This window comes from Myotis davidii, unplaced genomic scaffold (assembly GCF_000327345.1).
Source record: "Myotis davidii unplaced genomic scaffold, ASM32734v1 scaffold1316, whole genome shotgun sequence".
Taxonomy (NCBI): Eukaryota; Metazoa; Chordata; class Mammalia; order Chiroptera; family Vespertilionidae; genus Myotis; species Myotis davidii.
The window spans coordinates 472,020-499,136 of NW_006287901.1; the positions used below are offsets into that span (position 1 = coordinate 472,020).

A 27,117-nucleotide genomic window follows, 5' to 3' on the forward strand; every position below is an offset into this window, starting at 1 on the left:
AAAGCTAATTCTGGTCATGCCTTTTGCGCCTGTACAGTGATCTGGGATTGATTCTGCAATGCCAGTGGGACTGCCCTTGCCAGCTATTTACCTCTTTTGTTTGTGTTGTTTGCTGTTGTTCTGTTGTGAGGCTGAGAATATGGCTTCAACATGCTCTGCAGTACTGTGTATACCTTTCGATACCAAGAGGTTGGAAACTAGTTATGCAATTTTCAGTCCTGTTAAACTCAGAGGAGTAAGTTCTTACCTAGTAGGCTCTGCCTTTTTATTTGTCATCAGGCCTAGTCAAGATTGCGGGGCGGGGGTGGGGAGGGCACGAGGTGGGGGAGGGGGGAGTAAATGGGATTTTCTTTAGTGGATAAAAAGATACAGTTTTGTCAGATAAATATGGGCTGAAAAATAGAAGGCAAGGGAAATATATTGGAAAAGTTCTGGAGATGAGATAGTGGCTCAAATCCAGATTAACTTAAATGGGTCGTTTAAGTACAGCCAGAGAGAACTTTCAGCTGAATAACAGAGGGTCAGGTAATAGGCCAAAAGAAATTTTTTTTTTTAAAAAAAATATACTTTATTGACTTTTCACAGAGAGGAAGGGAGAGGGACAGAAAGCTAGAAACATCCATGACAGAGAAACATCTATCAGCTACCTCCTGCACACCCCCCACTGGGGATGTGCCCACAACGAAGGCACATGCCCTTGACCGGAATCGAACCCGGGACCCCTCAGTCCACAGGCCGATGCTCTAGCCACTGAGCCAAACCGGTCAGGGCCCAAAAGGAATTTTAGTAAAGTCTCACTGCATTCTCCTCTGCTTTCTCATTCTCTCACTAATTGAATAACATTGTATGTAAAGGACACAATTGAGTGCTTTAACTTCGAAGGTGTTCAGTAAGTTCTTTACTTTTCCATTATTATTCTATTTTCTTTCCCCCATTCGTTCCCTTGTGTTTCATTTCTCTTTGTATTTATAGATAAGCAGATTTCTACTTTTAAAATTAATGCAAGTTCAAAAAATAATGCAAAATATCAGATAAATACAAATATCTAGCAAGCAAGTAGAAGTTGACTTCACAAATCAATTAACAAGGTTTCTTCCCCATTCATAGCGATGAGACATATGGAAACAAGCTGATAGTGTGTATGTTTTTATTTTTTTCTTCTTAACTAAATCTTTTAGATTTGGGGTTAGAGTTAGTAGTAGTATCTGTCTCCTTTTAAAAGTTTTCTTAATGATAAATTGATACTCAAAATGCATTGTAATATAACCTTATTAGAAAACTATTTAGCAGTATCTACTAAAGTCAAGTGCACATCTAAATTCATGGCATAGCAGGTCTACTCATTGTATGTACTCAGGAGAATATGTGTCCACCAAGATATACACACCAGAAAGTTTAAATCAATAAATAAATGTTTACCAACAGGAGATCAGATAAATACATTTTGTTATATATCACTCAAAAATAATGATGAGCAAATGATGTCAGACATAAGAGTATATATTGTATGATTTATTTTATATGAAGTTCAAATTCAAGCGAATTGAATCTATGGTGATAGAAGTCAGAATACTGGTTACCAACTGGTTGGTGGGAGGAGTGTAAGTTGATTGGAAGGGGCACGTAAAAACCTCTTGTTTGCTGTGAATTGTCCACAGCTTAATCGGATGGAGATCCCCATATGTATAAAAACTTATTCATCAAGCTGTATAATATTATTTGGGTACTTGATATGTTATAACCAAATGTACATTGTATGAGTTTCATTTATCTTTAAAAAGGTGAATAATACTCTCTAAATACTAGTATAGAAGCCCCCCCTCCCCAAATGTATACACACTAAACAGCTGATAGCTCAATTGATGTTTCTTTCTTTTCACATTTAAGTCATTGGAATTAATAATTATTCAAAGTGTGTTTATGTTGGGGGGGGCACCTGTAAATATATATAATTTACTAATAAGACAAGGTAGTTATGCTAATTTGTTGCTCTTCACAATAGACTTTTAATATTGGACTAGTTTTCCATTCTGCTGCCACCATTGTGAACTGAGCTCTTACTGTGTCTGATTTGGTTCTTCAAAACTGCTTTATTTTCAGAATGTTTTTGAGGTAATATTATTTTGCATTTCATATCAGACACAGATTAAAGTAGCTTGTGAGGACGTTTTTAGATAAAAAGGAAAAGCCTGCCTAAGTTTGAAAATTAACCAAGGACCCTAGCTGGTTTGGCTCAGTGGATAGAGCGTCGGCCTGCTGACTGAAGTGTCCCGGGTTTGATTCTGGTCAAGGGCACATGCCTGGGTTGCAGGCTCCATCCCCAGTAGAGGGCGTGCAGGAGGCAGCTGATTAATGATTCTCTCTCATCATTGATGTTTCTATATCTCTCTTCCTCTCTGAAATAAGTAAAGATATTTTTTTTAAAAAAAGAAGAAAATTAACCAAGAATGGACTATTTAAATATGAGTATATTTAATCTATAATATGTATTTATTATAATATATATTTACATTTAAATATACACTTGGACTTTTAACAACACAAGGGTTAAGGGTGCCGATCCCCACATGGTCAAATGTCCATGTATAGCTTTTGGCTCCCCCAAAACTTAATTATTAATTGCCTACTGTTGACTGGAAGCCTTACTGATAACATTAACAGTCAATTAACACATGTATTTTGTATTTTATATGTATTATATAATGTATTCTTACAGTAAGCTCTAGAAAAGAAAATGTTATTAAAATCATAAGGAAGAGAAAATACATTTACAATACTGTATTATTTATCAATGCTCTAAGTGTACATCTGCTGTTTACAAGATAAATCATCTGTCATTACCTACATCAATATTGTCTTATATGATAGAAAACACTGTGGGTGTTACCTGTATTACTAACACTAGGCATCAGAAATGGAAAGATAATTGAAAAAATAAATTACTATAATGATTAATGCATTGATAACAAAGAAAAGAAGCAATTTCATTGTTTTATGGTAGCAACATAATTGATACAATTTCTTCACAGTAGTAAGAAAATCTTTCAAAAATTTTTTCAATATATTTATTTAAAAATGTGCATGTAAGTGGACTCACACAGTTCAAATCCATTCTGCTCAAGGGTCAACTGTAGATTAGAAGCTCTCTTAAACTATGTGCTTTATCTCTTTTATGTTCTTTTTGTTCTACTTAAATTGCTTATTCAATATGCATAGATAATGAAAAGACCAACTTTTGTGTTAAACTATCATGATTACATTGAGGCTGAAAAATACATAAAAGTGAAAAGTGGCTATCAATGAGAATTTATAGTGAAGCTCATTAAGAGTTTAGAAATCTTAGTTTACTTGTTTTGATAATTTATCCAGGGCTTCCTGTTTTACTGCTGGCTAAAACTTTTCCATATCTTTATCAAAGGTATTTGCTTCTATGTAGTGGACTTGGGGTTCCTAGCTTTGCTGAGTAACTTTAAGAACGAACTCCTAGCTTCCTTTTGACTCTTGTTTTCACAGGCTGCCCTGCAAGTCGGGGGCCACGGGGAAAGGCTGCACCAGTGCCGGGAGGTCATGCTGCTGACGTACAAATCCATCCCCATGCAAGTGGATGGGGAGCCCTGCAGGCTGGCCCCCGCCATGATTCGGATCTCCTTGAGGAATCAGGCCAACATGGTGCAGAAGAGCAAGAGGAGGACGTCCATGCCTTTACTCAATGAGTGAGTCCGCCCCTTCCCTACCTTCCTGAACACAGAGCGTGTGGAGAGGACGACGCAGAGCATGTGCATGGTTGGGGCCTCACTGTGTTGAGAAAGGAGCAAAAGTCCAGGAGACTCCTCAGTTCCTTAGGCTCTCTCACGTTTTTTCTACATGTTTATTACACAGTGACCACATGCTTCTTTTAGAACTCATTACAGTATCACATGCTAGATTGACGAAGCTTCTCCACTGACCACCTGAGTATACGTTTCCTGGGACCATCAGACACGCATTAAGAATCAGGGGCCATAAAATGCATCCAAATAAATGCGTTCTTTTGTATTTCGTTTTAGGAAGTCAGGCTGTCTGCCTCCTCTTTACTCAGGTCCCTTGGAGAGTATTGGTTTTGCCAACAGCAGGAGGTTGGCAGAGCTGGATTTTGGCTCACCTGTCTCCTGACTTTTTGGGGTCCTGTGGACTCTGTTGCTTCAGCTCAGTTTGCCATTCTAGGTGGCTTTCTTTTGTTTAGATTTAACCTGACCCAGATGCAATGCTTAAACAAAGTGTATCCTGTCCTTGACCCTTTCCTTGGTGTTTGGATAAACTGATTTCAGATAAGGTGGTAATGACTAGATATTCATTTTTTTTAGCATCCCTTAATCTAATTTTTATTGAAATGTGTATCTGGGTTTGGTGAAGGAGATGGAAAGAGATGGGGATTTGGAGCATTTTTTGAGTATCTTCTATATATCATGCCCATATGACCAGCCTGACTCAAGGTAAGGCCGTTTCAGGGCTCACCTTTGGGTCCTTCTTCTGTCACAGTGAGGGACCCTCCAAGGCGCTCTTCCTGTGTGTGGCCTGTGGTGCATGGTTAACTATTTGTACTGAATGCTGGCTTCCTCTAGTGCCTGTGAAGCAAGAACATGCTCTGTCATGTATTTATTGAGTTGATATGACAATCTACAGAAGTGCCTAGAATAAGCCAATGACATGGGTGCCATAGATCACTGCTCAAACTTGACCACCGCTCTGAGAGAGTATACATTGAGGAAAGCATTAGACAGGGCTCTTCATTTTGGGTGTCTGCTTTGAAGTCTAAACTTGGGGTAATATATCCTCTCTGCTGTGCTTCCTCCTTCCCCGAATCACTCTGGGCTGCCCCAGAACTTCTCTTAGGTCATTATCTAGGGTCTCATTTAGCTATATATCTCGTTTTATTTACATTTTGCAGCTAGTGAAGCTCCTAGATTATTCCTGGTATCTTTACCTTCTATTAGGTTGGCTATGCAATAGCTGAGTTTAAATGTTAAAAGTAAGATGTCAGCAACAATATATGGTTGGCCACATTCTCTCTAGAAACCTTAGAGTGAAGCCATGAACCATTGGTTTGGTCGAAGTCTCTGAACTGGTAGTGAAAAGCCATCTCTGTGAGTAGCTCAGGCTGTTTGGGGTCTCATGTAGATAGCTTGTTAAGAACACATAATACAGCTGAATGTTCTTAGTGTGTATAGGCAAGGAACTCCGATTCTCATGTCTGGAACTTATCTATTTAATAATCTTATCAGACATGACATTGTTTTCAGGTACAGTGGGGCCTTGACTTACAAGTTTAATTCGTTCCGAGACCAAGCTCATTAAGGAACTCATTAACTCAAATTACTCTATCAATTCAATGCAAAAAATCGGCCGAAAGACAGCTGGTATCTCAAAAAACTCGTTAGTCGGAACACTCGTAAGTCAAGGCCCCACTGTACTATATTTAGTTTTAAACACCTCTTGCCTTTGAGAAAGGATTTGTATTTACTTAGTAATTGTATTGTTAAGAATCCATGTAGGCTTTTTTCACATATGAAAACAAATATAAGTAGGTTGGTGGGGGGTTGTACTCATGACACACATGACAGATTTTGTGATTTCATAGATTTAGCAGCACAGGTAGGTAGGCGTTCAATAAGCCATCTCAACTCAAAAATAGTTACTTTCCACCAGGGGGCAGTGGTGGCTCCATTAAAGCAGCCTTGGGTCATATGAAAGACTCATGAAAAATGGCATTAATAGTATGCTTTTGATTTTTAAAGAGAACACAAATCAATATTCAAAAATAAGATCTTTATTACTACTTATGATAAAAATCATTCAACACTATATTTTTACAAAATCAATATAGGTAGCACGTTTCAAAGGAAAACAAAACACTCAGTTACCATATAATACTTCTTACCCACTGATCTTATTCACCCTCTGAGATGAGACTGCTTTTTTTCCATTTCTCTAGAAATCGTTGTTTTGAAATCTAACTTTTTCTACTAGATTTATAAATGGAATTTTCAGTTTAAGGGCAGACTGACTGTTAAGACCTTTTAAAATGTTTTCTCTCTTCCAGCCATGATTGTATAAAGCTTACTATTGCAGCCAAGTCAGAGAGAGATCATTGAAAGATATATCTTTATTTCCTTCCTTCATTTTTTCCTTTCCTTTCTTTCTTTATTTTTTTTTGATAAGACTATATGTTTCTTCTGTTTCATTTGCCTGGTTTAAACTGTCTTAAGAATTTTAGTTAGAAAAACCTCTGTGTGTTGAGGAGATGGGAGTTCTCAGTCAGAAGAGGCTCTCCTTTATCTTAAGTATCCTTCATGCACATAGCATGCGAACTGTGAGTATTTGAGTTTTAAGTGTTGTGGTTCCCCTGAACAACTGGCCCCCTCTTTGGCTTGAATGCCAGTGCTCCGCAGGGATTTGCCCTTTCTCTGGGACAGCTCATCAGCACCCCACGTTTCATCTATGACTGATGAGCTAATGAGTCTCAGGTCTGCATCTTCAACAAGGGTTTCTTCTAAAAACTGAAGACTTATCACTAAATATTTAAGTTGACATTTTTACTTGGATATTTCATAACAACATCAGACTACATGGGCTACTATTAATAGATTCATTAAGTCTGTTCTCCTCATCACCCAATGAGCCTTTTCGTTCACCTGTGTGAATGGAACCACCATCCACTCATTCACCATGACCCTGGTCCCTAGACTCCTCTCAGTCCCCTTCACTTTTACACCTCCAGTGCCTTCTTTGAAATCTACCTTCTATCTAATTCCCACATCTTTTAACTCTCACACCATCTAACCATCTTCTCTGCTAGTCACCTCTCAGTGGCACTCCTAAAATATGCTCATAATTCATTTCCTTATTTCCAGTGTTGCTGCCCTTCACATAATGCCTTTTCCAATAGACTAGTTGGAATGAACTTTCTAAAAATGTAAAGCCCATATGCTTTGCTTTACAGCCTTTATGATCCTTGCCTTCTCCATCCTCATATCCCTATGCTGCAGAGATAATTGCTGGTCCTAGAGCAACAGCCTGTCTTGTGAATCATCATATCTTTTCACTTCTGTTGTCCTCACCTCCTTTCATCTGCTCATTCTCACTCAAGTTCAAGACTACATTGATACATCACTTTCCCTAATAACTTCTCTATCTACTTCTAGACATTAAATACACCAGTCAGTGCTCCCATAGTGCTCTTGCTTATACCATTTATGAAAAACTGTGTAACCATTGGTTTACTTGTCTCTCTTCCCTACTCTGTGGGGAAACCCTGGGGTTTTCCTTTTAGGGTCCTGGTACCTGTCAGTGTGCCCGAGACTTGTGGTTACATGATGAATAAGTGGCTCACACATGGTACAGATATGATATATTTCTTTAAAATTATTTCTAAAATAACAAATCTAAGATCTCATGAATATAAAAATGATGTAGGAAATGTCTTGATAATATTTTATAATAACTGGAAGAATTTTTAGATCCGATTCACATGCATAACTGGAGGAAGTCCCATGAGAAACAGTTAAATAGTAGTTCTTCATAATGCCACTACAGCTTCACATATGCAAAAAGGAAAAATAATTTTTAAAAACGTCTTGGTTTATAATTCACTTCTGTTGTTATTATACACAAACTAAAAGACTAGTCCCCATTTGTGTTCAATAGTCCTCCCTCCATTGGTACAGAAATATATCTTATTTTATTGTGGTTATGAATCTATTCGAAATATGAACTCTAGCGAATAGCTTCCCACAAAAAAGTAATAGAGGAGATTTATGTAGGTTCATATTCATGTACTAGTATTGTGTTAGCCACATTATGCTCCCTCTTTGAAAGGCATGTTAGAAAAAGATCAGAAATTTGCTCAGGCTGGTATGGCTCTGTTAGTTGGGCGTTGTCCCGTGCACTGAAAGGTTGCCTGGGTTGCGGGCGATCCCTAGTAGGGGACATATAGGAGGCAGCCGATCAATGTTTCACTCTCACATCAATGTTTTTTTCTCTCTCCCTATGCCTTCCTCTCTCTCTAAAAAGAAAACCAATAAAAAAAATTTTAAAGAAAAAGATCAGAAATTTAACATTGCTCGGTGTTTAGGGAGGTCTTAAGCTAGCTGTTACCCTGAGTTCAGTAGTTATTAAAAATACATTGTGAAGGGTGATTGCATTGTCTAAGGACAAGATTTCTAGTTGCCAGCTTTGAACTAGTCAGCCCGTCTGCTGAGAAATATTATTGGTTATAACTGATAGTCCTTGTGGAATCACAGGGAGTGACTTCATGGGTTAGTGTACAGGAGACTTTACACATCCAGCAGGAAAGATGGATCTGGGGAGTTAAGTCAATTGCAACTATAGTGAAACTGTTCAAATCGACTGAGAGTGTAATTAGGTAAAAGTGATAGGAAATTTGGGTTTTAGTTTTTTGAATTCTACATTTGTCTTTTCAAATAACCACTCAAGGCCCTCTCCTTAATCTAAGAAGGGACAAAAGAGAGATGTCGTCTATGGTTTCAATCTTCTACCATATGAGTGGAATTACGGCTTTGCGGTGGTAAATGTAGGCTTTGTGGGTATCACGTATAGAGTTCTTAAAAAGCTTTGGTGTTTATGTGAAGGAAGTTAAAGTTGAGTCAGTCTTTTCAACATGGTGGTCTTTTGACACGAATATTTCTGCAAAGCCCTGGAATTATAAGGACTATGTTAAGGGGTGAAATATACCTTCACTCTCCTCAGAGATAAGTTGATGATGCCAGCCTGCCCTTGTGTGTGTGACTGTGTGTGTGTGTGTGTGTGTGTGTGTGTGTGTGTGTGTTAGTACCAGGAGAGCAGACCATCAGGAAGAAATAAGGTGAGGTCATGCGTAGGTGTTAAACAAATTTCTGTTTGTAGTCTCCCACGAAGTACATAGAGAATTGCCTGATCTGTCACAGGATAGACACAGTGCTCTCCGCACCTGCCCTGCGCTCTGCCCTGCGCTCCAGTCTGTGGTTTGCCTAGAGCCAGCCTCTGCCATGTGTCCTGTTGGCTTCGTTGCTCCCACCGGCTTTTTGGATTATTCCCGTGGCTGGCTTGATTTTTCCTTTGCACTCACTGTTTGGTGACGCGCTTGTTTAATTTCTGTTTAAATTTTGTGTGTCTCTCTTTCTCTCTCCGGGCTTGGTCCCTGTCTGTCCACGCTGTTGTGCTGACTGTCTTCGCTGCTCATTCCCTGCTGCCTCTAGTCTCCATCAGGTGCAAGCTGCGGACCTGCGGAGAGTGTCTGCCCCCCCTGGCTCCTTCACCATGTGAGTACAAAGCCGGTCGGTTTTTACATTTTGTCTCTCGCCCTCATCTCCTCCTCAGGGTTAGACGACCTGCGCCCTTTTCCTCCACAGGTCTGCTTCTCAGACAAAGAGCCGCCTAACCGCAATTGCCTCCTTTACCCCTTCTCTGCTTTGAGATGGAGCTGCGAAGTTCATTGTGTTCTATTTGTCTCACTCCTCTATGAGTTTACAGTTTAATTTTTTATTAGATGCTTTCAGGCCCCTATTTGCATAGGGCTGTATATAATTCCATACTAAGCATTGGTTTTTATGGAAAGTTGGTCATACCCTTAGACCATTACTCTGATCTAATTTCTATGCTCAGGGAGGATGCTAAAGAAGTGCCTGCTGACCTTGATTTGTGGACAGACCCCTACAATTATGCATGGGGCTCTGGGTATGGTCATCTGCGTCTATGCATTTTTCTGAGATAAGGATCCATGGTTGTAATAAAGGAGCAATGCCCGAAAGCTTTCATTGAGTTAGCAAAACCCAGTTTATACACAGTAATTTGTACTTAACATACTTTATGCTTTCAATTTTTTTCTGGCGGAAACAGACAAAAAGAAAATATGTGTTTTGGCACTCCACTTTGGGACTTTATGTGGTTGCCTGTCTTGCTCTTCTTTCTTGTCTCCATCTCCCATACACGTAGCTAGCTTTTGTTCTGTTTCGGGTCCTGGTACAGGTGGTGCTTTACATATACGATGCTAATGTCCTTCCCCAACAACCCTATGTCATGTGTGGTGTTATTGTCTTCCTGTGGTTCACGAGGAGCCTGAAGCACCGGGAGGTTAACTACTTGCCTAGGGTCACACAGCTAAGGAATGGCAGACTGGGGTGCAAACTCAGGCCGTCTTACTTCAGAGTTCATACTCTTAACCATGTATAATCTGCCGCCTTTCGTCCATCATGAGCCTTTCTTTCTCCCTTTCTTTCTTTCTTTCTCTTTCTTTCTTTTTTTAAAAAAATATATTTTGACTTTTTTTTTACAGAGAGGAAGGGAGAGGGATAAAGAGTTAGAAACATCGATGAGAGAGAAACATTGATCAGCTGCCTCCTGCACACCCCCTACTGGGGATGTGCCCACAACCAAGGTACATGCCCCCGACTGGAATCGAACCTGGGACCCTTGAGTCCGCAGGCCGACGCTCTATCCAGAGCCAAACTGGTTAGGGCCATCATGATCCCTTCTATTTCTCAGGGCCTGGTTGAATGATTGCCTTCTCAAAGAATTGGTCCTTGATTCTGGCTGTCAGAATTAGCTACATCCTCACAGGAGTTCACTATTGCTGTTCTCATAGTTCTCAAAGGTTTAGTCAATTGGTATCAATTACATGAGCTCTATATCTTTGTATCCCACACTAGACTTTGAGCTCATTGACCATATCTTCTTATGAATCTTTGTGTTCCCTGCTCTGATCACAGGTCTCAGCACAAAGTATTCTGAAACCAAATATAATGGTTGGTTGGTAGAATGAATGAATGAAAGAATACAGGTCTAAATTGAACTGTTCAATGTCTAACATCTAGGTATATGCCGAAGTGATATAATCTTATTTTCAACCCTAGTCTTATAGATATACACTTACTTATTAAATATTTATTTCAAAATATTTATTTTGTACTTGCTCTGCATCAGAGACTGTTTTGTGCTTGCTATTTAGGGGTAAGCACAATAAAGCACTACCTTGATGGACATTAAATTGAGTGATCAAAGAATCAATAAGAAGTTAGCATTTAATTTCCAATTTAATGCAGGTTATTGCTGGGGTATATTCTCTGTTCTACAGAAGGCCTGTTCAGAAAACTCGAGTTCAAGCAATGGCTCTCAGGGATCATTACTTTCAGTGGCATTATTTATAGAGTTCAGAGTACTGAGAGTGTCAGCAAGTGAAGTGCTTGTGGTATGTGCCATATTTCTATCACTCTTTAAGTTTGTATTGTGTTTAAGTCTTAGTGGTATGTAAATTAAATGAGGCGCTTTTTTTCTTATTTCAGGTATGTATGCTATCTGAGGTACATTGTTTTGTTTGTTTTGAAAGGGTATAACAGGCAAGACACCTAGGTATGGCCACTTTAAATCCAAAATATTTTAGATTTATATATGATATATTAAATAGTACATATTATATGTAACTGATGAAATATTATATAATAAAATTTTATTAAATTTGAGTATAACGTTTAAAATTAGATAGCAAAATACTGTCAAATAGAGCGAGGAACATGGAGAAAAATCTAAGCACAATAGTGAGTACTGTCTTTATATATTATGGCAATGGTAACTTAGCTTTGACCCACTTTCACCCTGCTATTTGCTATTTTCAGTGATGTTTAACAATCCACATTAATGTTGCTTTGGTCCTCATGAAAGTCAGGACTCCAGTATGTATCTAATACATAACCCTTTACAACTGGCTTCTTTAACTGACCATAATGTATTTGGGATTTATCAAAGTTGTTGCATACATCAATCATTTTTTCATACTTACTGCTAAGTAGCATTCCATTGTATGAATGTTTCCATTTACTTACCCATTTACTCATTAAAGGACATCTCCATCTGGGTTATTTCCTGTGCTGGGAAATTATGATAGGCCTTCCATAAACATTGATGAAAAGGTTTTGTGTAAACATTAGTTTTCATTTTCCTAGGTTAAACACCTAGAAATGGGATTCCTGGATCATATGGTAAGTGTGTGCTTAACTTCATAAGAAACCGACTGTTTTCCAGAGTGATTGTCCCATTTTGCATTTCCACCAACAAATGTATGCAAATTCCAGTTTTTGCACATCCCTGCTAACACTCAAACTTTTCAACATTTGAAAATTTTTTATCATTTGATCATTCTAAAATGAGTGTCTTTACATGTGATTATTTGTGTTCTATTTTGTACTCTTTGATGAAGTACCTGTTCAAGTCTCACTAATTGGGGAGCTGTTTCGTTTTCTTCCTGTTGAATTTTGAAAATTTATCATATACAGGGTGGGCAAAGGTAGGTATACAGTTGTGAGTACACGAAATACAGTTTTCTTGTATTATTATTTATTAATTATTGTATTATTTTCCATACTGTACAACTACTTTTGCCCCACTCTGTATTCTGGAGTCATTTGTTAAGTATATGCTTTGTGAATGAATATTTTTATTGCAGTATATCTATTGTATTTTCATTCTCTTAACAATATCTTATATAGAGAAAAAGTTTCAACTTTTGACAAAGTTAAAATTATTAATTTTTTTTTCTTTAAAGAGGTATGTTTTTGTATTCCATGAGTGTTTGGCACATAGTATCAATCAATATACATCTGTAGAATGAGAAGGAAACACCTGAATAGAATTCATAAAGTAGCTGTTTGAGAATTCTGAAAAGTAAGTGATAGCAGCAGATCGGATAAGATAAGAATTTAAAATACCATCAAACTGGTGGTGAGCTCTGCTCTTGTTTTTCCTTCAAAAACCCTGGTGTGGACTCCAGGCAGCACAAAGCCTGACTCAGTCAGTGGGTGCAGACAGAGGAAGCTGTAATAGAGCCCGTGGCCTCCTACTTAAGGAAAAGAAAGGGACTCTGAATGCTCAGAGAAATTCAGGAAATTCTCCCTTTTTTTAATTGTCTACCTCCCCACCCACCCCTCATTTTTTTATACCCCAGCACTCAGGCAGTTTTGCCACACTGGTATGTTTGGTGTTACATTCAAGAATTCTTTGTTTAATCCCAGGTCATGAATATTTCCTCCTTTGTTTTCTTCTGGAAACAAACGTTTTACATTTTGCATTTAAATCTGTGACTTGCTTTGAGTTAATTTTTGTATAAAATGTGAGGTTTAGCCCGGCCAGCGTAGCTCAGTAGTTGAGTGTTGACCTATGAACCAAGAGATCCGGGTTCGATTCCCAGTCAGGGCACATGCCTGGGTTGCAGGCTTGATCCCCAATAGGAGGCGTGCAGGAGGTGGCCAGTCAATGATTCTCTCTTGTCATTTATCTATCTATCTATCTATCTATCTATCTATCTATCTATCTATCATCTATCCCTCTCCCTTCATCTCTGAAATCAATAAAAATATATTTAAAAATAAATAAACAAAATGTGAGGTTTAGGTTACTTGTAGGTTTTTAATTATTCTTTTTGCATTTAAAATTGTTTAGTGGTTCCAGCACCATTTGTTGAAAAGACCATCTTTTTCTATTGGAGTGCCTTTACATTTTTATCAAAAATTAATTGGTAATAGATATATAGATATAGATACGTATGAATATGGATATATTTGGATATATGTAACTTTTGGGACTCTATTCTAGCCTATTGACCTACACTGGTAGCAGCAATGACAAAGGCTCCAGGTGCTTAAAATTATAAGTGAAGACTTTCATTCTAAATAAGAGCAACTGTGACCCTACGAGAAAGGGATAAACCAACACTGCTACTTTCTCTCTCTCTCTCTCTGTACTGCCTGGTCCTGGCATGAACACAGTTGCAGGAAGTATGTATGCAGCAGAGTGAGGTAACTCAATCCTTAGTTTTCTGGCTTACAGACCCGAAAAGAGAGCCCCAGAAAACGCTTGCACACCCTGCACTCTATCAGGGAGTAGCCAAAACATTGCCAAAGTAGAAATTTACATGTATGCCTTTGTAAACTATGACGTTGACCTCTAAAGTAGCCAAGAGGATCCATCAGACATAATTTGCCTCAGAATGAATGAAGCTGTTGGTGGCTAACACACCAGCCTTCACAAGAACCTCAGAATGAAGAGCACTTCTGGGCCAGCTAAGCTTCCAGGAGAGCTTGTTATCTGGGGCAGAAATCTGTCCAAATTCTGATTCATTGATTATAAGTTTTGGGTCATAGTTTCTGGACCCAAAGATCAACTATGAGGGTACCAAAAAGGCCTAAGCATTCAAAAGCTGGGGGTATATTTATGGCTAATGCTTTTGTTATTGTGACTGTAGCCCTCAATGTTATCTCTGAGTGGTAGGATTATAGATAATTTCTAATTGGCTTTCTCTATTTTCTGATTGATTTCAATGAACATGAATTATATCTATAAAGGGAAAGAAAGCAAATAATAAATTTGATAACTTTTAAAAGAACAGGAGAGAGTTGCTAAATCCAGGAAACTAAAAAAAAAAAAAAAAAAAAACTTGCTCAATCTGAGAATCAGATCATGAGTGAGCTTCAGGATTTCCAGTAAACAGAGCTATTTGCTCGCTGAGCCTCTGAGCAGAGATAACGGCTAAGCTTCACCCATCTTCTTTCTTCTCTCTTCTCCCACGGTCACCTTTCCTGGGTTATCTTCTAGTGATTTCATTTGACCTTTATTTGGGCCCAAAATGTTATGCTTTCCTCTCTTTTCATGCCAGCTTCTCTCTGCTGGTTCCATAAATCAGATAAATAAAATGGAAAATTCCAAAGAAAAGGAAGTAGGAGCTACTTGGGCTTTATCTCACACCAATTTCCAAATTTGAGCCCAGGCTGCAGTGTGGACAGTGGCTGTTTTCCTACCTGGGCTCCGTGCGTTTCCCCCAAGAGCTTTCTCACTCTGCGGGTGCTCTTCCCACTCAGCTCACCAGAGGGGTCTGTTTTATGATTTAAAGGGGCAGCAGGAGTGGACCAAGTCTCTGACTGGAGTGTCTTCCTCCTTATTCCGTAGCCCTACCCCCAACTCCTGTGTCACATCTTTCGGTTTTGTGTATCAAGGGGAGCCATGTGTTTTTCTGTGGAATATTGACCACGTATTAACCTTTTTGCATTTCAGTTTTTCAGATACTTTAAAAAGTGCAGCTTATCTCTGCATTTTAAACATCTATCAGCTTTGAGGTTCTGTTATGCTAAAATTCAGGGCATGACCCCACACTGTGAAAATCAGTCCCAAGGGGATCGAAGGCACAGGTAGGCAAGATATGCCATGGGCATGACATGTCATCCTTTACCCCTAATGCTGATCAGAGAGGCCCAGGCCCTGCACTGCCATGGGACAGCCAATGTCTCACCTTACCCCAAGCAGAACCCTAGTGGCTTTGTTCCATTTAGCCAGAGAAGCGAACATGTGCGCCTGACATTATGCTCACCAGCTTGAGTTCTGATCAGATTTAATGCCCTAATAACAGTAGATAGTAACAGTTGTTATATTCCCATTCCATAGATGAGAAGACTGAGAATAAAAATGTTAGAAAACATGCCTAAGATCGTAGAAGTCATAAAGTTAAGTTTCACACGCAGAGCCATCTGCTTTGAAGGTAGCATTTAAGACCCTGAACTCTACTGTTAGCATAACCTTTGGTCATTTTCCTGTGTGTGTGATTTACATATTTTAATCAAATCATACTATGTGAACTTCCCCCTAAGAAAATGTGGGGATGAATAATAATTTAGAATTCACTTTTGAGTGTTTTAATTGTGTAGATCTTTGGTGAGTTTGCAGTTCAAGTGTTATTATAAGAAAAGTACCAGAATGACAAGCCCAAGTTAAAAATAAATTTGAGTACTGCTAAAGCACTTGAAGAGTCTTTCAGGATTGTTAGCCAGGGCATTTGGTCTGTGAAAGAGGCTCATTGTGAAGGGTCCAGCTCGCATCCTCAGTGGGTGCGGGGGTACCTGTGTTCTTCCCTTAGCAAAGGTAAGCATGTCGCAGAATCTGGTGCAGTTATGTAAAGGATAATACATTTGGGACACCCTCCACATTTGAAATTACATCTATTTGCTTTTAAAAAGTGTTTTTAGAGGTGGATTAGTCATGTGTGCATAGGTGTAAACCCAGTCTTATGAGTCAGCACTTCTCGCACAGTGAAAGATCACTTCAAAAGTGAAGTGAGTATTTGCTCAGTGCTGCTGGCTTGAGGTGCAGGCATAGGGGGCTGTGGCACAAGTCAGCTTCTGGGTTAGCGACGGTTTGGTATAGGCTATGCACCAGGTCTATTGGGCTGGGCCCAGGAGGGAAATACATTCATGAATTTTTGTTCATTTGTTTAGTCAAGATAAATTTTTAAAAAATTAAAATTTAAAAATCTGATCTTAGAAATAACATTAGTTCAATAACACAACAGTGATTTTCTTTTTGGATTATTCTATATACCTTGACTTTTAGAAGAAGTTGAAATTAGGTTTACCGTATTTGCCGGCGTATAAGACGACTGGGCGTATAAGACGACCCCCTAACATTTCCACTCAAAATACAGAGTTTGTTATATACTCGCCGTATAAGACTACCCCCTCTTCCGCACATCTTCCACACACCAAATAAAAGGTAAAACAATATCAGATTTGATTTTAACATTTTAATTTATATTCAAATGCTTATGACATGCAGGAAAACTGTCACAAGGCTGTATGTAATCAAACATATACATAAAACAGTGCAAGTTTATTACCGGTAAGCATACCGGTAATTCACTAAAGAAAACACACTCTATAGACTGGTACCGTAGATGCTTCTCAGGAACACAGGCAAGCAGCCCACAACCTAGAGGGACTGTCAATGATAGAAGTAAGATAACAAATAGAGGGAGAGAGCAAGTGCCGGGCAAGTCCCTAGCAAGTTTGCTGGCGTGACAGTTTCACCTTAAAAGCCTTCAAACTCCTCTTCATAAACAGGCACCATGATATAGCAAAATCGCGAATCTTCAATGCATATATAAAGAAATATACGGTAACCCGAATTTACCACACTCGCAAAATCGCACACAGCCAACCATACACCTAGTATGGTATCGCGATTCGCGATTTTGCGCTATCATACTGGGTGTATGATCGGCTGTGTGCGATTTTGCGAGTGTGGTAAAATCGCATAACAGCAAAATCGCATAACAGCCGAGAATACACCCTGCAGCGCTGCTGATGCCTGAACGGTATGTGGAATGAAGTGGGCGGGCATCGGGAGGCCACTATGGCACGGGGCAAGCACTATGGGCAGTCTATCTGAAGTGTACCTGGCGTATAAGACGACCCCCCACTTGGAGGCATATTTTTCAGGGCCAAAAAATCGTCTTATACGCCGGCAAATACGGTAAATATCCTGAACAGTGTTATCAAGCCACCAGAGTTTTCCAACCCACCCTTCTATTATGTATCTTTTATAAATAGTCACAGGACCAAAATAAAATGCATTAGTTCTCTTCGTGCATCTTTTTAGCAGACATCTGTATGAATTTGCAAGGGCTGCCACAATAAAGTACCACAGCCTAAGTAGCTTGAACAACAGAAATTTATCTCTTCACACTCTGGGAGCTAGAGGTCTGAGATAATGGTGTTGGTTGGTTGATTTCTTTTGAGGCCTCTCTGTTTGGCTTGTTGATGGCCATCATCTTCCTGTGTCTTCATGTTTTCTTCCTTCTTTGTCTGTGTTCTAACCTCTTCTTATAGGACATCAGTCAGATTAGATTAGGGTCCACCCATAAAACCTCATTTAACCTTTATTCCTCTGAAGAACTTGTCTCCAAATATGGTCATATTCTGAGGAACTGGGGGGTTAGGACTTGAGCATATGAATTTTCCAGGATACAACCCAGCTCCTAATAGCATCTTAATAGATGCATTTGAATTTTAAGGTTCTTGTCCTGCCACCAACTATATGGAGATTGAACGTTGTGTATATTACTTGTACTAATAGTTTAATTCCTTAAAAATCTTTTAAAAAATTTTATAAGAAAGGCTAAAGAACATTGTTCTTTTATTTATAGCAGATTTTCTGTATTAGTTTAGTTATATGAGTACAATAAAGTTGATGACTTGTCTGATCCCAAATTCATTCTTCTGTAAAATAACATGGTTGAGCAAAATGAACTTTACATTTCTGTTTGAATCCGAATTCCTAAAACTGTTACTATAATAAAATAACTGTCAAAATACAGACTATAAAAGGAAAGGAGCAGCAATAATTTTGCTAGTCTTTGTGAAGAAAAGATTTATTTACAAAGGGACTCTCTACCCAGAAAAAAAACACACCTAAATACTTTTAAAAAGTACTCATTCTTACCTTTATAACAACATTACAACTACAATGTTAATGGATTTACTGCATTCATAGCGGAAAAAAAAATGTTTTTGTTTTTTACTCCAATACTGCAAAAATAACTGATACTATATTCTGCCATAGAGTAAGAAAAATATATCAATAACAAACAAATGTAGACATTTGTTTCCAGCGTTCCAAGAGGGTGTTTAGTTTGGATTGCTTTGCTGGCATGGTCATAAATTGCAGTGTGCATTTCATTTGTAGGAGAATTTCACATTAATTATAGCAATACAGTTTAGTTTTCTCGGTCTGTCATAATACCCTGAAACACTTATATGAAATGAAAAGTGGGTACATTTTTAAAAGCATGAAAAAAAAAAAGACTTGTTGATGCTGGACTTAATTAATCCCCAGAACCAGTTGTCACATTTTGTGTCAGAAAATGAAATACTAAAAATGAATTCAGCAAGTTCCAAAGTTGTAGCTAAAATATTTGACTAAAATAAAAGTGGCATTGGAAGAATTACAAATGTAACAAAGATGCCAAAGCTTATTACCTCTATATTATGGATAACTAATTATTTTCTTCTCTGAATCATTTAGACTCTCCTGCTCTCAAGAGAAGTTATTTTTGCCCTTTAATTGGGACGTAACTCTTTTGCTCTGATGATGTTTGATTGCCCAGGCAAAGTAAAATAATTACATTTTTCCTTGAGGATAGATCCTTGGCTTATGAATATATTAGGATATTGCCTTTGGTAAAGAGGTGAGCTACTTTAATGTGGTGAGTGAAATGAGAGAAACAAATGGGACAAGCAAAAGTACCCCAAATTTCACGTTCTATTATGACATTCTTAACGGAAACCATTCTTTCCCTCTCGTTCATTATTTTCCTTTTAATTGATATTTTTGTTTGTTACGTCATATTTGTTTACTCTTCATCATCTGAGTAATTTATTAGTCTAACACTAAAAGTATATCTTAAGAAACATTTTCCTTAAGTTTACTATCAAATTTTAAAAGGTTATTTTTGTTGGTTAGTAATTGGTGTAGTGGTAGAATTGTCATATGATTTTTACAAGTTCTGTTCTAGCAATGTGTCTTTATTGTCTCTTCTCACATCAACCAGAAGAATGGTTCATAAAAACAAATCCTTTAGTCATTGGGTCAGGAATTAGAGAAAGGTGATGAAAAGTTTCCACCTAATTGGCTAAATTGAGTTGGAAAGAGGAATTGGGTTTAGAGGACTTTCTGATTCATTCTCCTTGGATTTCTGACAAGGAAACATGGGTTATTGGGAGCACATCTGTGCTACAAGTGGGGGGCTTGGCCTTCCACCAGCTGTAAGTTGATGACTAGCAGAGTGGTAGGAGAGGTGTGATGCCATGTCTCTCTCCAGAGCCAAATGTAGCACCACTGAATATTCCAGACCTTGGCAAGCCATTGTCAACCTGGGTGGGAAAATATGTGCCAAAACATATGGTAAAATGCCCATCGCCTGCTAAGAAGAAATGACTTTGCAAGCGTTCTTTTTTAATACCAAGATTTTAGGAAAGTATGGTGTCCTTTTATAAGATGTTTTGTATAGAAAGCTAAAGCCTTTAGGGAAATGTTTCTTATATAATGCCATTTATTGCCAGGCCAATACTTACTTTGTATTTTCTTGACATAAGACAAAATGCTGGAATTCTCTCCTTGCTGAGCCTGTTTCCTAGGGATGCGTAGCTACTTCCGTACAATTCTCATAGTAGCTTTTCAATAGGAGCACATCTTGTCATTTACACATCAATCCTTTCTCACACTAATTGGAGTTATAACATTTCTCAACCTTAAATACATGGCCATATTTATTTTCACTCCATTATTACTGCATGCATTTGGGCTACTGCTTTGTTTATTTTTACTCATAAAAATTCTGAATTTCTGATTTTTTCTGAAGGTTTATTGGTGAAATATTTTAAATATTTTAAAATTACATGTAATCTTGGTTTTTATAAAGTTTCTTTTTCATATTATACCTAGATGCCTGCTCGAATACCGCAATTTGATTCATCAAAGTGTTTAGAGTTACTAGATGAACAAATATACCAGTAGATTTTAGCCTAATTTTAGTATCTTTATTGATATATGTGAATGAGCACACAATTTTTTCTTCTGTGAAATGACACTTTTTAAACTATGCAAATCCCAACACATATTTTAGCCTTCTTTGCAGCAAAGAAAGTCAATTTCCTTATCAGTTGCAAAAAAGAACAGAATATGACAATAGCTTTTGATTGCAAACCTTAGTGAAGACTTTTAGCATTGTAAATAGCAAATAAATGTAAGGCTTTCTCTTTGATATATGGAAATTGAAACCTGAGATAAAAGGAAAGTCTTTCTTTGTGAGCACGTAAAAATCTGAAGCCATTCAGATGAACCAGGAGTGACATTATTCTATGGTGTCTCATTGGTTCAAGCCCAGTGGTTCCTCACTCCATTGGAGATAGTGATTAATGTTCCTCTCCGCAATCAGAACAGCAAAAGAACTCTCCATGCCTTTGCAGCTTACGGCACTAAAAGTAGCTCATGTTAGTGTTTTCTGATGCCATCTTCAGTCATTTTTAATAACCAGGAAACCTCCATTACATGGCCTTAGTTCATAAAGTGGCAATGATTTGGGCCTGGTGTGATGAGAGACAGGGCTTGAGCTCTTTACTTGTCCCCATTCCAACTGTTATTAACTGCTCTTCATCTCAGCAATTTGAATTTGCAGAATTCTACAAAAATTCATATTCCCTCTACCTCTCATTTCCATCCTTCTTTATTTCCTGTGGTATTTACTTTCTTTGCTTTTCATCATCATATTTGCCCAATTTTAATACTCTTTAAGCATAAAAGAGGATAAAGAAAGAGTAAGTGGGAACTTAGAGTCCAAAACTCCTATCCTAACAGACTTTTTCTGCTGAAAGATAGTCATCCTTAGAGGAGGATGAACTGCAGGGGAGAAAAAGAAGGAGCAGATGGAAATTTAGTTGAGAATCCAGGAGAGTGTTTTGAACTGAAGTCCAAGAAAAAAGGGTTTCCAGGAGCAGGGAGTTACTCACAGTGTGGAATGCTGCTGTGAAGGAGGAATGAGGGTGAGAACTGAGAAGCAGATTTAATACGCACAAACAACAGGAAAGGAGAAAGTGAATAGACTACATAGTCTTCTGAAGAGGACACTTTGCTTGTCCAAGAATGGCTTAACAAAACAAATCTGAGATTCTGGTATCCAGAACTTATAACATTAAGTATATGTGGGGTGATTCTACATAAAACTCTCAGAATTAGATGATGGAGTCAACTAGTGCTTTGGAAGTCACTGCCTCCCAAAAGAAATGAATGATCAAGATAATTTGAAATCTTGTCCAGCCCGCGTGGCTCAGTGGTTGAGCGTCAACCTAAGAATTCGGAAGTCACAGTTCAATTCCCAGTTGGTCAGGGCACATGTCAGGTTGCAGGCTCAATCCCCAGTGTGGGTAGTGCAGGAGGCAGCCAATCAATGAGTCTCTCTCATCACTGATGTTTCTATCTCCTTCTCTCTCTCCCTCTCCTTTCCTCTCTGAAAAAAAAAAAAAAAATTGAAATCTCGATCAAGGCTATTGGCCTGAAACTGCTCTGCCTGTTTAGTTGCTTTGCAATGTTTCTAAGTGAACTCGTTACTGCTTCTTCAACTTTGCTTCTCCTTTAAATGCTGGGACCATGATATCCAGCAGAAGAGATAGTGTCTAACAGCCACATACTGCTTTCACTCTACTACATATTCATTTATTTCAATTTCAGAAGAATAAGTATTTATTACAGATTTTTATGGAAACATGACAGTGTGTATTTCCATGTATATTTGAAAGTCTTCCAAATATTTTACAATTATATTTTGTTTCTACCAATGATATACATATTTTTTTTTCTATCTCATACTTATTGCCTATTTTTTTTTTACCTATTAGCCATTAAGTCTGCAAATGTTTCTTTGACCCGTGATAGTACTGGTGCTTAAAGTTTACATTCTTTTGCCATTAGTGCCTGTGTCTGATTGTCTCAGTGATTTAAACCAAATTTTGTCCCAAATAATAGAAGAAATACAAATAAACAGAAGCTATTGGGGGGGGGAGAGGGAGAGAGAGAGATTCTTTAGGAAGAATTTGAAAAAGCTTGGAGCAGGTTAAATAAAATATAGGGTACCTCCATCCTGGATGAGGATTAAGCAGAGACTGAGCAGCTGTTGGAAGATGCAATCAAAGGAGAATATAGAATCAGACGGAATGGCAAATATTGAATTAGATAACATTTAAAATCTCTCCCAATCCTCTAATGGCTTTAACTCCATTATCTTGGAGATCTGGAGGGGGTAGCTGTCTCAGATAATTTGTAAGCTATGGCATATCAGCTATCTCATAAATGGATCCTGAAGAGGCTGAGAACTGATTCAACTTCTATCAAAAATGAATTAACCTTTAAAGGTACTTTCTCTAGAATAACATGTTGTGCAACGGGAACTCATGACTGACTGCTGCTCATGTGGTTTTGGTTTTTATCGTTGGTTCCAAATCCAAGAATTCTTTTACAACTTGTTTCAGATTCCTGAGATATGGTTCTCTACTCTAGGCAGAAGGCAATGGAATTATTCGTTTTGTGTGAACTCAGCAGGTATCTAAAATCCATTTTAAGTGTCTGTTCAGAAGTCTCAATCTAATTTGGTTTTATTGTTCAATGTAAAGAGGCTCACTTGAGGGTGTGTTTTGGATATGTATTGTTAGTAGCAGTTTGAAAACATTCCAGGGTAGATGGTAGCAATTTCTGGGAAGTTGCTAAAGGAAGCCATTGGTTATAATTATTTCTAAATAAGGCCCAGCTTGATAGCTGATGAAAGGGTGCATTGGTAGATGTTTCTGCTTCATTGTTAGGTTTACATACCATTCTGGAAGGTACATCTGCTCTTTGGATGTTCTTTCCTCTTTCTTTTTATTTGTGTAGATCCCACTAGGTCAGATGCAAAGGAACGAGAGACCACAATCCAACATGGATATACTTTCGGATCTCAGTGGGCAAAGGACAGAAATGAACAGCCAAATCAAGGCTTTCCAGGGGCTTACAAAGAGAAAGCCTCTAGTGAGCAGGACAGGGGCACTCGGAAGGCAAATGGTGCTAAAACCTCCGGGCCGTAACTTTCTTGCATTCCATTCATTTAACTGTTGCAAAGCAGTTATTGTGAACAGCACATCACAGCCTCTATTTCAGGTCTTTCCTGCTATGAATTCACACTAGCAATTAATATTTTAATCAAAATCCATTGGAAAAAAAAGGGCCATTCAAATGAATTCTATTAAAAATTCATAGAAACATACTTTATTATTTCTAGGTTACAATCAGATGGAATCTCACATATATATTGATGGAAAGAAATAATAGCAACTTACTATTATTATTAAATCAGGTTTCAAGGGAGAAAGGTGGTCAGAGTTGTGATGCTTTTCTACCTTGCCAAGGAAAACCCTTTATATATGAGTAACAAATGCCTGGCTAAATTATAGTTCATCATAAAAATCAATTTGTCTACACAGTGAGTGTTTTAAGTGGCAAGTCTTACACTGAACCATTTAAGAAATATTAATGAAGCCCAGCCTGGGTTGCTCAGTGGTTGAGCATCGACCTATGAACCAGGAGGTCATGGTTCAATTCTTGGTCAGGACACATGCCTGGGTTACAGGCTCGATCCCCAGTGTGGGGTGTGCAGGAGGCAGCCCATCAATGATTCTCTCTCATCATTGATGTTTCTATCTCTCTCCCTCTCTCCCTCTCCCTTCTTCTCCAAAATCAATAAAATTATATTTAAAAAAAGAAATGTTAATAAAAATAGGATATTTGCAAGATACAAATGTAGAATAATTATATGACTTTAAGGGTCTCCTCTGTACCATGAATTAGGATTTATATTCTTAATATCTTCCAGTAGAATATCTTGCTCACATTCATAGCCCCCATTTCTATTCTCATCTAACAGACCACAGATGCTACGTGGCTTTGAATCTCGTCTCCTCACGCATGTCAACATGCTCTCCTCCTGCTGAGTTTTGAGATCTACTACCTACTGTTTAGAGGGGAGATAACTTGTTTCTGCTATGATGTGATTATCCACGAATGAATTAAAAAAAGTGGGGCTTGTGAAAATTGAAGAAGTCTTAGGATGCTAATAATAGTAATGCAGCAATAATACATTATTTTTAGGTATAGGGGCCATAAATGGCGAACATACAATACAATATATAGGTGGTGTGTGATAGAATTGTACACCTGAAACCTATATAATTTTATTAACTAATGTCTCCCAAATAAATTAAATAAAAAGTAAATATATAGACATATAAAGTAATATATATGTATATATATGTGTGTGTGTGTGTATATATATATAATTTTTGAGCACTTATTACTTACCAAGAATGGGTTAACTACTAACATGTATTTTCTCATTCAGTGCTCAGTGCATTATTTTTCCCAGCTTCTTTGCAACTCGATAAGTGCTTTAAAAATTCTTTTTTAAATTTTACCGTTGACATTCAATGTTAAATTAGTGAAGTGACAACCTGATATTTCCAGTACCCACCTGACACCATGTTTAGTTATTACAATATTATTGGCTATATTCCCTATGCTATATTTTACATCCCCATAATTGTTTTTATGACTGGCAATTTGTACTTCTTAAAAATTTAAAAAATAGAACTATCAATACATTATTATTAATTTAATATTTAGATCAGAAAATGGTTTAAGGATGGTAACATCAGCATTAATAATGTTAAGCATTGGCAGAGTTCAAATTGGAACTAAATTTTTCCTGACTCGACATCCTGTTTTATGTACTGTAGTACTGTCTTAGCACTAGAGGCATTACTCCAAGTTGATTCATGTTTCCAGTGAGAAGAGGGAATAGTGTTCATCAGGCGTCTAGAAGTGACTCTGGGAAACAAGAGGACAGTCAGCTCATCCCCTTCGTCCACAGAGGGTGTCGAAATGGAAGAGAAGGGAATGGGAGTGTCTGTTATCAGTCTGAGAGAAACTGTGTAGTAAAGAAAATTGAAAGAATGAAGAAATTTAAAGGCAGAGGGAAGAATTAACCCTAATGGATTGAAAGTCAACAAAGAGTCAATTAAAAGAAAAAAAAAGCTATTGACAAGACCTACAGAGGAGGAGAGAATGATTAGAACTCAGTGTAAGTTGAATAGCAGTGAGAGTTCAGGTGACTGTCTTGATGTCACTCCACTCCCTGCCCCCAACATCTCAGGGGAAGAGGTATGCATACTGTGGACAGGGGGTTGTGGCCTGGAGATTTTGGAGGCCCACACGAATGACTTTGATGAGAGGTGTTCTTATGGTTCTTGAGAAAGTCCTCATGGGGGAGAGTTGGGAGTTAAGTTCAGAGCCATGAACTTCCACTCTGCCCAAGCTCAAACTCGATGCTTCAGAGAAAATGAGTGAGATGGTGACAAGTTAAGGTCACTGCCCAATTTCAAAGGTAATTCACAGATTGCTGAGTCCCTTTGAGACTCTTGAGAGGCCCCATTGGAACCCCTAATATAGAGCTTACTTAAATCAGGATAGGAGTAGCTTGTGGTAGATGTTGGCAGGGAGGCGAGTGTATTTTTAACCAGGTTATTAGTCTCTTCTGTGCTCTACTAACTTCCTTGGCAAATTTAAATTTAGAAAGCTAATAGCAATGCTATTCCCCAGACCCCACGGAACACCTTTGTCATCTTCCACTCCAGTCAGCCACTAATGGGACGCTAATATATTTTGACATAAAGGGACACGACTGAATTACTTGGCTTTCATTTCATCTCTGTGTGCTTTTTCTCCCCCATGTACTAGTCTGTTTTCATGTTATCGATTTCCCTGTAAAATACTAGGTAGGAGGAAACCCAGAAGAACTGTGACACCAGCCAGGCTAGACAGTATTCACCCAGAGGAAGCCCAACAGCTTGTCACAAGTGTCTAGGAGGTTCCTGTATACGCCTTAAACATCTTCCAATACCTGGTATTAGCAGATGCTGTGACTTATTAGGCAGAACCTTATCTAAGAGCAGAATCTTCAGAATGATAATTATACTGATAATAGCTAATATCTATTGAGCACTTACAATGCTCCAGCCAGTTTTCTAAGCACATCACCTGCATTGGCTCATTCAACTCTTATAGTATCCCTATGAGGTGAATAGTGTTATTATCGCTTCACCCACGAGGAAACTGAAGCACAGAGTTTCCTGATTAACCAATAAGGGGAAGAGCTTTCCTTCCAATCCAGGCCATCTGACTTGGAATCTGAGCTGCCCTTTTGTCGAGTTGCGTTCCTTAGCTACTGTTTACACTGAGGCACAGAATAATTCCAAGAGGTTTTCCACCGTGGTCTCCAGGATTGAAGGCTTTGAAATTTGCTGATGGGCCTCATCAATGGCAACATTTGATGGCAGGCCAAATGCAGGGTCCTGAGCAGTAAACTGTCTTTAAGTAACCTGCTGCTGGCAGGAATGGGGGATGTGTTGTTGGCAGAAGACGGGAACTGAGAACAAGACAGTGCTTGTGTAGGAAGCTGGATAGAAAAGTGTGACAGGTGGTTAGAGAGAGTCTCTGTTTTCTTCCATCTTGCTTAGCTGATCATTCCAGAGATGAAATGAGATACTATGTGAATTCATGTGGGATCTGAAAGCTCTGTTCAAATGAAAGTTTCTGTTGTTCATCCACATTGTGCCCACCCTTAAGTCAGGAAGATTGGTGGGAGGCTGTGGTTCCGGAGGCAACAGTGTGTGGTTGGAATTGGTAGGCAGAGAT

The 27,117-nt window shown here is 38.3% G+C and overlaps 1 protein-coding gene across 1 annotated transcript in view; it reads left to right on the forward strand.

The window, feature by feature from the left end:
• DGKI (diacylglycerol kinase iota) overlaps positions 1-27,117 on the forward strand; it is a 268,750-nt gene that overhangs the window by 128,003 nt on the left and 113,630 nt on the right. The window contains exons 20-21 of the mRNA XM_015561238.1: positions 3,514-3,713; positions 9,234-9,296. Coding sequence (XP_015416724.1) covers positions 3,514-3,713; positions 9,234-9,296 — 263 coding nt within the window. The remainder of the gene's footprint in view (positions 1-3,513; positions 3,714-9,233; positions 9,297-27,117) is intronic.